Source organism: Siphateles boraxobius, unplaced genomic scaffold, assembly GCF_051911475.1.
Source record: "Siphateles boraxobius isolate OS27281-9 unplaced genomic scaffold, OSU_SipBor_1 8, whole genome shotgun sequence".
Classification (NCBI taxonomy): domain Eukaryota; kingdom Metazoa; phylum Chordata; class Actinopteri; order Cypriniformes; family Leuciscidae; genus Siphateles; species Siphateles boraxobius.
In genome coordinates this window covers 40,169,350-40,183,172 of record NW_027509208.1, presented here as the reverse complement: position 1 = coordinate 40,183,172, position 13,823 = coordinate 40,169,350, and the positions used below count along the sequence as shown (strand labels likewise).

At 37.3% G+C, this 13,823-nt stretch overlaps 2 protein-coding genes across 2 annotated transcripts; one reads left to right on the top strand and one right to left on the bottom strand.

Annotated features, from left to right (window-relative positions):
- The first annotated feature begins 442 nt into the window (after nt 1-442).
- ndufb1 (NADH:ubiquinone oxidoreductase subunit B1) lies at nt 443-1,583 on the top strand. Its single transcript, XM_077221236.1, has 3 exons — nt 443-529; nt 1,200-1,344; nt 1,431-1,583. The coding sequence occupies exons 2-3, from the start codon at nt 1,205-1,207 to the stop codon at nt 1,465-1,467; spliced, it is 177 nt and encodes a 58-aa protein (XP_077077351.1). The 5' UTR covers nt 443-529; nt 1,200-1,204; the 3' UTR covers nt 1,468-1,583.
- A 782-nt stretch (nt 1,584-2,365) lies between these two features.
- riox1 (ribosomal oxygenase 1) lies at nt 2,366-13,690 on the bottom strand. The gene is made up of 15 exons (XM_077221235.1): nt 13,433-13,690; nt 12,566-12,700; nt 12,333-12,487; nt 11,271-11,370; nt 11,074-11,187; nt 7,002-7,108; nt 6,812-6,919; nt 5,967-6,001; nt 5,689-5,867; nt 4,529-4,633; nt 4,296-4,437; nt 3,182-3,302; nt 2,831-2,930; nt 2,667-2,753; nt 2,366-2,555 (listed from the first exon to the last, which is right to left on the bottom strand). Exons 1-15 carry the CDS (start codon nt 13,502-13,504, stop codon nt 2,487-2,489), a joined length of 1,629 nt encoding a protein of 542 aa, XP_077077350.1. The 5' UTR covers nt 13,505-13,690; the 3' UTR covers nt 2,366-2,486.
- Between the last annotated feature and the right edge of the window lie 133 nt (nt 13,691-13,823).

The following is a 13,823-nucleotide window of genomic DNA, read 5'->3' as shown; positions in this document are numbered from 1 at the left end:
AGATTTTTTTCTTGCAATTGCGAGTTTATATATCGCAATTCTGATTTTATAACTCACAATTCTGATTTTTTCCCAGCAATTGCAAGTTTATATATCGCAATTCTGAATTTGTAACTCGCAATTTAAAAAAAAAAATCCCGCAATTTCGAGTTTATATCACAACCAGAGCTCCGGGCAGGGACCCCCGCCTTGGTCCACCCTCTGCCCGACTCGGAGAACCAGAGCTCGCAATTCTAACAAAAAAAGAGTCCGAATTGCGAGATGTAAACTCGCAATTGCGAGAAAAGTCAGAATTGTGAGATAAAAAGTCGCAATTACCTTTTTATTTTTTATTCTGTGTCGGAAACAAGCTTCCATAATATATAAAAAAATCATGCTTTTAATGTGCATTCTAACATAGAAACGTTTCATAGTAGAGGAAAGAAAAAATTATAGCACCTCCCTTCAAACTGTCATGATGCTAGTTGGTACAGTCCAAAGCCCTCTAACCCTTTCTGCTAATGCTGCTGTGCTAGGAAACTAACTGAAGGTAAATTACTTTAAATTATTATATATTTAATTAATAAACGTGTTTTTATATTTGGCTGTGCATATTAAAGTTATGTTAACGTTTGTAAGAGTGTTCTGCAGAAGTAATGACATTCAAATCTCGTATTTCTGTGAGGACAGTATTAACGTTAGCAGACGCGGGCCCAGTACGGTCACCTTCACATCAACACAAACATTGATAATGTGATGATTTTCATTTCGACATTTCTATTTAGTTATGTTTAACCTGAATCAGTATATATTAATGAGGTGAGACCGAGTTTTGCAGACAGACAGATCAATGAATGCTGCAGAATTACTGTTTTTCAGTGTCTTTCACTCCACATGACTATATCATTATCATACACCCCATATATATATATATATATATATATATATACACACACACTTTACATATAATTTAATTGAATATAGACATGTAATGTAGTCCAGATTATGGACTATAATACCAGTCAAAATACACATACGTAATCATTTTCTTATTTATTTGTGTTTAATATAACCTAAGCAGACGCCTTTAGATTTTTTAGTTTTTCAAGATGATGAGAAACTTACATTTTGTCAAGTGTGCGCAAACTAGTGTACATTAGAGGTGAAGTGAAATCATTCTTCAACTTTATCATTGATTTGTCTCTTGTCTTTGATCGCAGGCATCATGGTGAACTTCGCAGCAGCGATTCGGGAGCACTGGGTCAATATTCTGGTCCCTCTGGGTTTCGTCATCGGGGTTTATCTGGACCGACGAAATGATCAGAAACTCACAGCATTCAGGAACAAGAGTGCTTTATACAGCAGGTCATATGACATCTTATAAAGATGTTTTAAAATCATGGTGTGTCTTTGCAAATGAATGATTTCTGAATCTGTAACTGTGGTTTCAGGGAACTGAAGCCGGGCGAGGAGCACACCTGGAAGTGACTCCTGCTGGGATATTTATTGGACCATCTGTCCAGAATGTGTATATTGTCTGTTCAGCCACTGTGTCTCTGATTGCAAGCATGTTGGTGCAATAAATGTTGCATTTAGTTCTGTAATGCCTTGTAGTTTTTATTTACTATATGTCACATTGCACCGGGTGACTCCGACCACATTGATATTTAATTAGTCCAAACTCTTGCTCCATAATGTAATTAAACATCAGATAAATTCTGATTTGGTGTGATTAAAAATATAGAATGAATAAAAATATACGTGCTTTACTGGGCCTATTAAGATAAAATGGCCCAATATCATCTGAAATGAAATTTTTTTCATGTTGTATATGAATGCAATAGCATAATTTGTCAGAAGACACCAATACTAAACTGTTTTTAAGCTGTTTTAACTAATCTAAAGAAATGTTTGTATTCCCAAAGTTTATGGATGGCCTTGACAATGGCTAACAAACACTGATTAAATATTTTAACTTCAGCTATTATGTAAATAATATTTTAAAAAGTAGTGGCCAAAAGTGATATCCGGCCTAGGAAAATTGAGATCTTCACCCTTTACTCAAATATTAAAAATCTGTTAAAGATTTTGTAAACAAATTGCATACGTTTGGAGTCAATTGTTTTATTTGTGATAATGCAATGAAACATGACAAATTGTGAGGACAGGCCAAACTGTATTAAGCCAAATAATTTTGTTAGATAAATACCTTTACCAAGTTTAATGTTTTGTTGTTCCTTCATTTTTCCTTATATTTTGATAGTTTAATCAAACTTCTAGGGCCATTGAAAACAAATATCCTCTCCGGACATCACTTTTGGCCATTTATACACACACATTTACCACAGAGCTGGTACAAAGAAAAGAAACCTCAAAAATATTCTGGTTTACTTTCAATAAATGTTTTATACACATTTGATAATTTTAGTTTAAAAAAATTGTCGTTTGAACAGATGACAAGCATATGATGTAGAACCCTAATTTTCTTTGGCCAACAACTAATATTTTTATTCATGTGTCAAAGGTTCGGCTGTGTGGATCATTCCCTTCTCAAAGAGCATCTCGGCCAGAGACATCTGCAAAACGAGATTCATTTCAAACACAACATAACATGTGCATAAACACTTACATGCAATTTCAACAGGTCATAAAGGGCTAAAGCATTTAATAACAAATCCATGTGGTACCTTTGCCTCCGCGGTCTCGCATGGTAAACTGGCCACAGAAACAAACTTGGGATATGAATGAATTAGAAACTCCACGGCATCTATGTGCTGTTAAAACATATGATCAGTCAAATGCTTAATAAAGGTAAAAGCTACAGTCATTAGAGACACGAGTGCAGGTTTACCTCTGCTTTCATCTCAATGTTCTTGGGTTCTTCTTTATGATAGACTCTAGAGTTCTCAGTAGTGTAATAAAGACGCACAGTGTCTCCATCACTGCACAACCTATGAATACAAGTTATTTTTTAATTCTAGCATGGCATTTATCACAACAAAACAATTAAATGAATGTGTATCTTTATCTGAACATCCACCATCTGGCCAGTTATATTATTTAGAGGCACTCAAAGTTCTCTCATCACATTCATTTCAGACTGCAAACTCACTTTATGCACCTTAAAGGAAAGTGAAATATAATGTCTTTTGCTCTGTAGATTGAGAAGTGTTACAGGAAAATAATGTTCTGGTGGAGGTACCTTGCAGCTCCGGCCCGCATCAGTCTGATTTTGGTTTGGCCCTTCAGTTCAACAGTGACATTAAGGGCCTCACCGTCTCCCCATCGAGCAGGAGCCCCGTACACACTGCCGGCCGTCTCCTCTACAAAACATACACAAATGCATTTAATTAAACTAAACGGACAGTTATATCTGATACAACATACCTACTTGTTTTTTGTTTTGTTTTTTTAGATGTAATGTCTAATTTCTTTAAAAATGGAACACATTTTTCTGAAACACAGAGAATTGGCGACGTCTGTACGTCTGATCATTCAAAAGATATTTTAAAGCAAATAAAATGACACATTTCACCTTTAGTTTTCATGTTACTGATAGTTTTCAGTCACGTGACTGGAGAACAAAACATCGATAGAACCAATTTTCCATCCATTTCTAACCACTAATATTTAGATCACCTCCCAAAAGAAGAATAAAAAAAAATATGTGGACAAAAAATGCAAGATTTGGGCACTTGTGATCCATATGCAGGCCCTGCTGCAGTGTGTCAATCACTAAAAACAGCAAGATAGTCTAAAAAGCTTAACGTGAAAAACACTTAATGTGCCTTAAATTAAAACAGTGATATTAAAAGATCAAATTCCACATACACCTTATTGATGATGCGTACTATGTACATGCATGAGATGCATCCAGAATATGAATGCAAAGCGCTAAATGCTTAATGAGAAACTGTGAGTTGCATTTATATTCTGTGTTCATCTGCATTTTACATTTATTCATTTAGCAGACGCTTTTATCCAAAGCGACTTACAACTGAGGACTAAAGACAAGTCAAGTAATTGTGGAGAGGCAAAAACAACGCAAGAAGTGCTCAAAATACAAAGTTCAGGCATTGCTCAGAGTAGCATAAGCATATTTTTTTTGTGTTCATCTGCATGCATGTACATAGTACGCATCATCAATAAGTTGTATATTGAAATTGGTCTTTTAATATCACTTATTACGTATTACTACATTAGTACTTAGATAAAAATGACTGGCATGCAGCGGAGGAAAGCCTTGTTTCTCCCTTCAGGTGGGCGTTCCTATCAGTGTGTGACGTCACGTGAAAACTATGAATTGTAAGACTCACCAGAGCTCCGCAGAGGTGGAAGGCAGTCGTGCAGAAAGTCTTTGGCTTTCTGATCTACAGCAGCATCAACTGGCGCAACTTGTATCAGTTTCTTCATCAGCCCATGAACGTGTGTAATGAATTTGTCTCTCCGTGGGTCTTCCTGTTCACACGCACGAGCCATTTCAGTGTCAATATAGATCAGGAATGAACAGATCGGAGCTTGTATATTAATGGAGTATGAATACAAGTACCTTCTCTGAGTTCTGAACACCCATGAACTGAAGGTAATCGAGCGGCAGCCCCTTCCTGAACTCGACATCATCTTCCATCGCGATCTCCAGAGCTGCTGGCATCAACTGCAAATCAAGTATATTCACCAAAGTGACAACCACAAAAACCACAGTCTCACATAAAAATATCTAGAGCACATTTCACACCAAAAATCAAAAGAAATAAAGCAGCAAACAAAGATTTTTAGGATAATAATCCATCTCTGTGAGTCCATATAATGCAAATGAATGGTTGATGTTTGAAAAACACACACAGCGATCATGATGGTAATCCATACGACCCCAGTGGATGAATCAATGTTAGTTAGAAGCCAAATGATAGGCTTTGCAGGGCTTGATATGAACTTTTTTGCTCACCAGCCACAGTGGCTAGTGCTTTTCCAAAGTTACCAGCCACTCAGCATTTTCACTGGCCAGAATTTTGGCAATGACACCATGGGGAAAAACTGCCGTATAGGTATTTTTTATATAATCTCATAATTTGGCAGCAGGTTTATTAGGCTGATGTCACTTTAAGACCTGATGCACGGATCCATTATACTGTTACACATGCGTTTTCTTTCTCAACTGTTTACGTTCACTTAAAAAAAACTTTGTTTACTTGAATACTCACCAAGACCAGCATTTTGACATTATTTTGTGCGTATTTGACTGTTTAAGTGCAATAAACAACTAAATTTAGTACTGAGAGGAGGCTTTATGTGTGCACAGTTAGGGTTTGAGCACAGAATTTGCAGAAATGAGTCCAATTATGCACAATATACGCAATCCCACACCGAAATTCAAAAATGTATGAATGAAAAATGTATATTATAGTAAATTGAACCCGCCAAAGAGAGACTGCGTTACACGCCACAGCTGAAATAGACCCGCATTTGACGGGTTGGCAGGTGTAAATGTCAAGCCCTGGGAGTGCATAAGAAAAATACTAAGATTTTAAATTCTTTTATAAACCATCACATGAGGTTGAGTAAATAATGGGAGAATTTTCATTTCTGGGTGAACTATCCCTTTAATGGCCCTAACCTTTCTTTAAGTAACATGTATTTTTTTTCTTTTGATTTTAGGTAGAAGAAATTCATGTATCGTTAAAGCGCAGAAGCAGAAGTAAAGGCTTGTACTTTCAGGAGCAGATCTCCCCAGCTGTTCCTCTGGTAGGAGGAGACGGTGATGTGCAGCGAATGAACGTCGGGCAGACAGTCGCCCTGATGAATGAACCCACGGGGAAAATACAGCAGATCACCAGCTTCCAACACCACGTCCATGATGGGCTGCCCGATCTCCTTCTGACTGAAATTAGCTTGAGGAGAAATGCAACAGACAGAGGGTTTATTCCCTTTAGAAATAATCAAATACTTGTATTTATCAGGTTAGTTAATATGACCAGCTATGTACTTACGACTGGACACCAGCGGCAACACTTCATCTTCAGAACTGAGAGGAGACAGAAGAGCTACTAGTTAATACTGTATCTCTTCACTTGGTACAGTTGAAGATTTTAGTTTACTTCTTCTGAGGTGCTGAGTCTGATATGTTACAGTCCTATTATGCTTTTTTCCATGTTCATCTTTCTTTAGTGTGTAATGTTGCAGTTTGAGCACAAAGTCCCTCCAGCGGGAGTTATTCTCTATATCAGTGTCAGTGTATCTGAACTCCTGAAACGCCTCCATTGTAGTCTTGAGTTTCTTCCGGGAACAAACACGTAACAATATTCCTCATTTAAATAATTAATACGCAGAATAAAGGGGCGGGGCCTAGTTGAGTTAGTTAGTAGTTTGTTGAAACTGGCGGTTATGGTAAGAGCGTGATATTTCCCAAACACACTCGAAGCTCTTGACCAAATACAACACACTGATCCAGCCGACCAATCTGACTTAAAACTGTGCTTTTTGGACGTTTTTACTATATTGTTCAAAGATTTGGCGTTTCCTGAAACCATAGTTCCACCGGACATTCACAAAAGCATTGCAAACTTACGTCACAATCGTGACTAGTTGCTTGGTTTCTTCAACGATGCACTGTACTATGGTAGTTAATCAGCGAGTTTAATTACATCATTGTACGGAAAACACACACCAGAGCGTTACTGACAGACTGGGAAGAGACGAGCTGCAACAATGGAGAATATGGGGAAACTACTGTTTTTTTTAACATTCAAGCATGAAAACCTATTTTAGTAGACTTAAAACTAAAATCAAGACTTTGAAAAAAGGCATAACATGGCCTCTTTAAAGCATAACTCACCGAGGGTTGTACACTCTCCAGTGCTTTTTGCCCTCGAGCTGAACAACGAAAGCCTCTATATCATCATAGTGAGGAGCAAAACCCTGTGTCCCCGGTGGTGTTAGATACCTGAAAAACACATCACAGGTAAATTATAACTGAGAGTGAAGAAACCAATATTTATGAAAAATGTTTATGCATCATCACATACATGTTTGCGCCTGCCATACTACCAAACTTCTCCTGAAGAATGGAGAGCACTTGCCACACAGTGGAGGAAAACGCTTGAGGATTGAGCATCCTGAGAGAGCAGCCGCTCTGACAAAATACAGCAAACAACATCTGTCAATAAACTTCACAGTTTCAAGTGTTATGTACAGGTCCTTCTCCAAAAATTAGCATATTGTGATAAAGTTCATTATTTTCCATAATGTAATTATATAAATTAATCTTTCATATATTTTAGATTCATTGCACACCAACTGAAATATTTCAGGTCTTTTATTGTTTTAGTACTGATGATTTTGGCATACAGCTCATGAAAACCCAAAATTCTCAAAAAATTAGCATATTTCATCCGACCAATAAAAGAAGTGTTTTTAATACAAAAAAAGTCAAATCTTCAAATAATTATGTTCAGTTATGCACTCAATACTTGGTCGGGAATCCTTTTGCAGAAATGACTGCTTCAATGCGGCGTGGCATGGAGGCAATCAGCCTGTGGCACTGCTGAGGTGTTATGGAGGCCCAGGATGCTTCGATAGCGGCCTTAAGCTCATCCAGAGTGTTGGGTCTTGCGTCTCTCAACTTTCTCTTCACAATATCCCACAGATTCTCTATGGGGTTCAGGTCAGGAGAGTTGGCAGGCCAATTGAGCACAGTAATACCATGGTCAGTAAACCATTTACCAGTGGTTTTGGCACTGTGAGCAGGTGCCAGGTCGTGCTGAAAAATGAAATCTTCATATCCATAAAGCTTTTCAGCAGATGGAAGCATGAAGTGCTCCAAAATCTCCTGATAGCTAGCTGCATTGACCCTGCCCTTGATAAAACACAGTGGACCAACACCAGCAGCTGACATGGCACCGCAGACCATCACTGACTGTGGGTACTTGACACTGGACTTCAGGCATTTTGGCATTTCCTTCTCCCCAGTCTTCCTCCAGACTCTGGCACCTTGATTTCCGAATGACGTGCAAAATTTGCTTTCATCCGAAAAAAGTACTTTGGACCACTGAGCAACAGTCCAGTGCTGCTTCTCTATAGCCCATGTCAGGCGCTTCTGCTGCTGTTTCTGGTTCAAAAGTGGCTTGACCTGGGGAATGCGGCACCTGTAGCCCATTTCCTGCACACGCCTGTGCACGGTGGCTCTGGATGTTTCTACTCCAGACTCAGTCCACTGCTTCCGCAGGTCCCCCAAGGTCTGGAATCAGTCCTTCTCCACAATCTTCCTCAGGGGCCGGTCACCTCTTCTCGTTGTGCAGCGTTTTTTGCCACACTTTTTCCTTCCCACAGACTTCCCACTGAGGTGCCTTGATACAGCACTCTGGGAACAGCCTATTTGTTCAGAAATTTCTTTCTGTGTCTTACCCTCTTGCTTGAGGGTGTCAATGAAGGCCTTCTGGACAGCAGTCAGGTCGGCAGTCTTACCCATGATTGCAGTTTTGAGTAATGAAACAGGCTGGGAGTTTTTAAAAGCCTCAGGAATCTTTTGCAGGTGTTTGGAGTTAATTAGTTGATTCAGATGATTAGGTTAATAGCTCGTTTAGAGACCATTTTCATGATATGCTAATTTTTTGAGATAGGAATTTTGGGTTTTCATGAGCTGTATGCCAAAATCATCAGTATTAAAACAATAAAAGACCTGAAATATTTCAGTTGGTGTGCAATGAATATAAAATATATTAAAGTTTAATTTTATCATTACATTATGGAAAATAAAGAACTTTATCACAATATGCAAATTTTTTGAGAAGGACCTGTATATTGTAACAACAGCACTCCTAATTTTAAGAATCTTTTACATGATATTGCCTCCACTGTTATATATATATACAGGTCCTTCTCAAAAAATTAGCATATTGTGATAAAGTTCATTATTTTCCATAATGTAAGGATAAAAATTAAACTTTCATATATTTTAAATTCATTGCACACCAACTGAAATATTTCAGGTCTTTTATTGTTTTAATACTGATGATTTTGGCATACAGCTCATGAAAACCCAAAATTCCTATCTCAAAAAATTAGCATATCATGAAAAGGGTCTCTAAACAAGCTATTAACCTAATCATCTGAATCAACTAATTAACTCCAAATACCTGCAAAAGATTCCTGAGGCTTTTAAAAACTCCCAGCCTGTTTCATTACTCAAAACCGCAATCATGGGTAAGACTGCCGACCTGACTGCTGTCCAGAAGGCCATCATTGACACCCTCAAGCAAGAGGGTAAGACACAGAAAGAAATTTCTGAACAAATAGGCTGTTCCCAGAGTGCTGTATCAAGGCACCTCAGTGGGAAGTCTGTGGGAAGGAAAAAGTGTGGCAAAAAACGCTGCACAACGAGAAGAGGTGACCGGACCCTGAGGAAGATTTTGAAGAAGGACCGATTCCAGACCTTGGGGGACCTGCGGAAGCAGTGGAGTGAGTCTGGAGTAGAAACATCCAGAGCCACCGTACACAGGCGTGTGCAGGAAATGGGCTACAGGTGCCACATTTCCCAGGTCAAGTCACTTTTGAACCAGAAACAGCGGCAGAAGCGCCTGACCTGGGCTACAGAGAAGCAGCACTGGACTGTTGCTCAGTTTTGCATGTCATTCGGAAATCAAGGTGCCAGAGTCTGGAGGAAGACTGGGGAGAAGGAAATGCCAAAATGCCTGAAGTCCAGTGTCAAGTACCCACAGTCAGTGATGGTCTGGGGTGCCATGTCAGCTGCTGGTGTTGGTCCACTGTGTTTTATCAAGGGCAGGGTCAATGCAGCTAGCTATCAGGAGATTTTGGAGCACTTCATGCTTCCATCTGCTGAAAAGCTTTATGGAGATGAAGATTTCATTTTTCAGCACGACCTGGCACCTGCTCACAGTGCCAAAACCACTGGTAAATGGTTTACTGACCATGGTATTACCATGGACAATTGGCCTGCCAACTGTCCTGACCTGAACCCCATAGAGAATCTGTGGGATATTGTGAAGAGAAAGTTGAGAGACGCAAGACCCAACACTCTGGATGAGCTTAAGGCCGCTATCGAAGCATCCTGGGCCTCCATAACACCTCAGCAGTGCCACAGGCTGATTGGCTCCATGCCACGCCGCATTGAAGCAGTCATTTCTGCAAAAGGATTCCCGACCAAGTATTGACTATTGAGTGCATAACTGAACATAATTATTTGAAGGTTGACTCTTTTTTTTTTTATTAAAAACACTTCTTTTATTGGTCGGATGAAATATGCAAATTTTTTGAGACAGGAATTTTGGGTTTTCATGAGCTGTATGCCAAAATCATCAGTATTAAAACAATAAAAGACCTGAAATATTTCAGTTGGTGTGCAATGATTCTAAAATATATGAAAATTTAATTTTTATCATTACATTATGGAAAATAATGAACTTTATCACAATATGCTAATTTTTTGAGAAGGACCTGTATATATATATATACACTGCCGTTCAAAGGTTTGGGGTCGGTAAGATTTTTAATGTTTTTAAAAGAAGTCTCTTCTGCTCACCAAGGCTGCATTTTTTTGATTAAAAATACGAAACAAACCCAGTAATATTGTGAAATATTATTTCAATGTAAAACAACTGTTTTCTATGTGAATATATATATATATAGTAAACTGTAATTTGTTCCTGTGATCAAAGCTGAATTTTCAGCATCATTACTCCAGTCTTCAGTGTCACATGATCCTTCAGAAATCATTCTAATATGACGATGTGATGCTCAAGAAACATTTCTCATTATTATCAATGTTGAAAACAGTTATTTACATTTTTATGTCAGGATTCTTTGATGAAGAGAAAGTTCAAAAGAACAGCATTTATCTGAAATAGAATCTTTTGTAACATTAAACACTACCGTTCAAAACTTTGGGGTCAGTAAGAATTATTTTATTTTATTTTTTGGGGGAAAATAAATAAAATAAATCAATACTTTTATTCATCAAGGAGGAATTCAATTGATCAAAAGTGACAGTAAAGACATTTATAGTGTTACAAAAGATTCTATTTCAAATAAATGTTTCCCTAATCAGTTTCAATGTATTAGGGAAATGTTCATGATCTGTACCTCATAGAAATCCCACACCGTGTACGGTAACGCTCTCCCTGGAGGATTGTGTGTCTCTCTTTTGCCATTTGTGTAGCTCGTCACATCCAGGTTTACGCCATACTGCACATCATCCTGAGCAAAACACTGAACATTATATCTGACGGCGGCTTTAGATATACCGATTCCCTCTGAATCAAAGGACAAAACTCGCTTACGTTTCTTAAGATCTGGTCAAACTCAGCGGTAGAAAAGAGTCCTTTGTAATAATCTGGATTCTGCCGTTGGATCAGCATTGGTTTCTTCTCCCAATTATCTCTATAATGTAGACAAAATAAGACATCAATCTAATGCAAACTGCCCAAGATAATGATTACACTCCAATACCAATATCAAAGGAAACATTTAAAAACATTTTCATGAAAAAAGTAGTTGACTGCAAATTAGGGCTGCATGATGACAATAATTCAAATTAATGAATAAGTACTGGAAATAAAAGTTATAGTTTGGATAATAACACTGATGTCTATGGTAGCTATCAAAATAGAGTAAATCATCTTCTGAAAGTAACTTGAACTTCAAATAAAGATTGTATCAATTACATCGTTACACCAATAAGTGGCGACAAGTGACTGTTAAAAAAATGTATTTTGTCATTGAATCATTAAATCAAGAGATTAGTTCAAAAATGCAGATTCATCCAGTAATGAAACAAATTAAGTCTTTATGAGTGAGTCATTGAATCATTTACTCAAACCAAGTTTTTTTAATTCAAATTAATGAAATGTTTTTTTATTAATAGACTGCAGCAATTAACATTTTTTAAACTGTTTTAAACCAAAAAGAAATCATGATTTTTAACCAATATGGCAGTATTTGTTGTAATAAGCTTATTTAATTTATTAAGTCTGGAAAGGATGATTTTTAATATTTTCATATGGTACAGGAAATCATTTTCTGCATCATTGTATTGAGTTTATAATTTTGTGTTTTAAGTCATTTATAGTACTTTATACAATACAGATTGTTTTTCAAAGAAGCATCACAGTAATAAACAAGAAAACAACAGTATTGATGTTGCAGAATTCAATAATTATGAAACAATGTCAATTTCAGTTATAAAGCAGCTTTACAGAAGACAAAAGTGTCATTATTCAGCTAAAGTCAGTTGAGTGTTGATTCAATTCAGTTCAACAACAGTATTAATTTTGCAAAGTTCATCAATTATGAAACTAATTCAATAGAGCTATAAATGTGTGTGTGTGTCTGTGGTGTCAAACCTGAGGAAGCTTTTGTCTTGGACTGGGTGAATGAGCCACTGGAACAGTCTGTTGGCTCGATCTCTGCTGTTGTTGACCTTCGCCAGATCCGTCAGGAGTGCGTCAAGAGCTGGACTGTCAAATCCTTCACCGTCATCGGTCTCACAGTCCTTCTCCTGGAAAAAACAGAACATCGTGAGCTTCATATCTCCACTGATGCTCCTGTATCTGTCGCTGTACAGTTAGACACTTACGCCTTTAGATTTCTCAGTGCTGCTGGGCCTCATGCGGGATTTCAGAGGTTTTATTCTTTTCTTTTTATTTGATTTCTTGTTTAATTGGATGCCATTCTCCTTCTTTTTGATTTTCTTTGCTGCTGGTGCCTTAGCCTGCAAAACAGAAGTCATGCTATTAAATTTTACAGCGCTTACACAAAAGAAATTGTGGTAATAACATGCTGGTAATACCATGATATTTTTCTAATTCAAGAGTTTTCAATCTTATATTTGGACCCCCAAATGTGATTATTCTGGTGCAAGGTGCATCCTAAAATTTAAAAGGCAGCAGACCACATTTATAGGGTGAAAAGTAAATATTATAAATATGCATAACATGCATAGTTTCTATGTTATTATTGTTTTTCTAATCAATATTATAGTTTACGGTTAAATTTATTATTTATTAATTTAATGTATTTAAAATCAATGTACTTATTTGAATCTATTTTATTCAAACCATACTGATAGTTAGCTAGAATAAACTTATTTTTTATTTTAACATTTTTACACAGTTTTTCTCTAAACTTTTACACTCCCTTGCAGACCCAGTTTGAAGATTTTCTTTGGTCTTCGTAGTGTATACTATTTATTTAATCCTATTTATATACAGGGGTATTTAAATGGTACTCACATACGGTTTTTGTTAGCAAAAGAACAGAGAGGTTTTGCATAATGTTTCTGCAATATATTCTCTATGTATATTTAGTGTGTTTTCATTATATTAGAAATCAATATTGATGTGCCTGGTTTAACAACTTTTCATTGGACAGAGGTTTATGTTCCCCCGTAAGAAGCTTTCAACCACGCAAAAAAATTAAAAATTCCCAAATGCAGCCTTTTTACCTGCACTTCAGATGTTGCTCCTCCTGATAATGTCTGATAAATAGATAATGCGGACATGTGTTTTCTTTCCATGGCTCAGTTCTGAACAGCAGACATGAGACACATGAGAGCTTTTCTTCTGCAGGAGACAATATAAACAAACGGCACTCACACTGCCACCTACAGGTCTGGAGCTGCAACGACATCTTCAAAACAATTCCCCTTTACTACATCCGCCCATGTATCATACATAAAACACATACTAAATACACGATTATCCGTGAATTAATTATCCTAAATTCATTTTATGATGACGTATTAACAAAACCCCGCCGGAAATAATTGTAAATCAAAGCTCTCCACTCTAAACGCTAGATGGCAGCACGCGAATGCAATGAACAGTTACACCGCG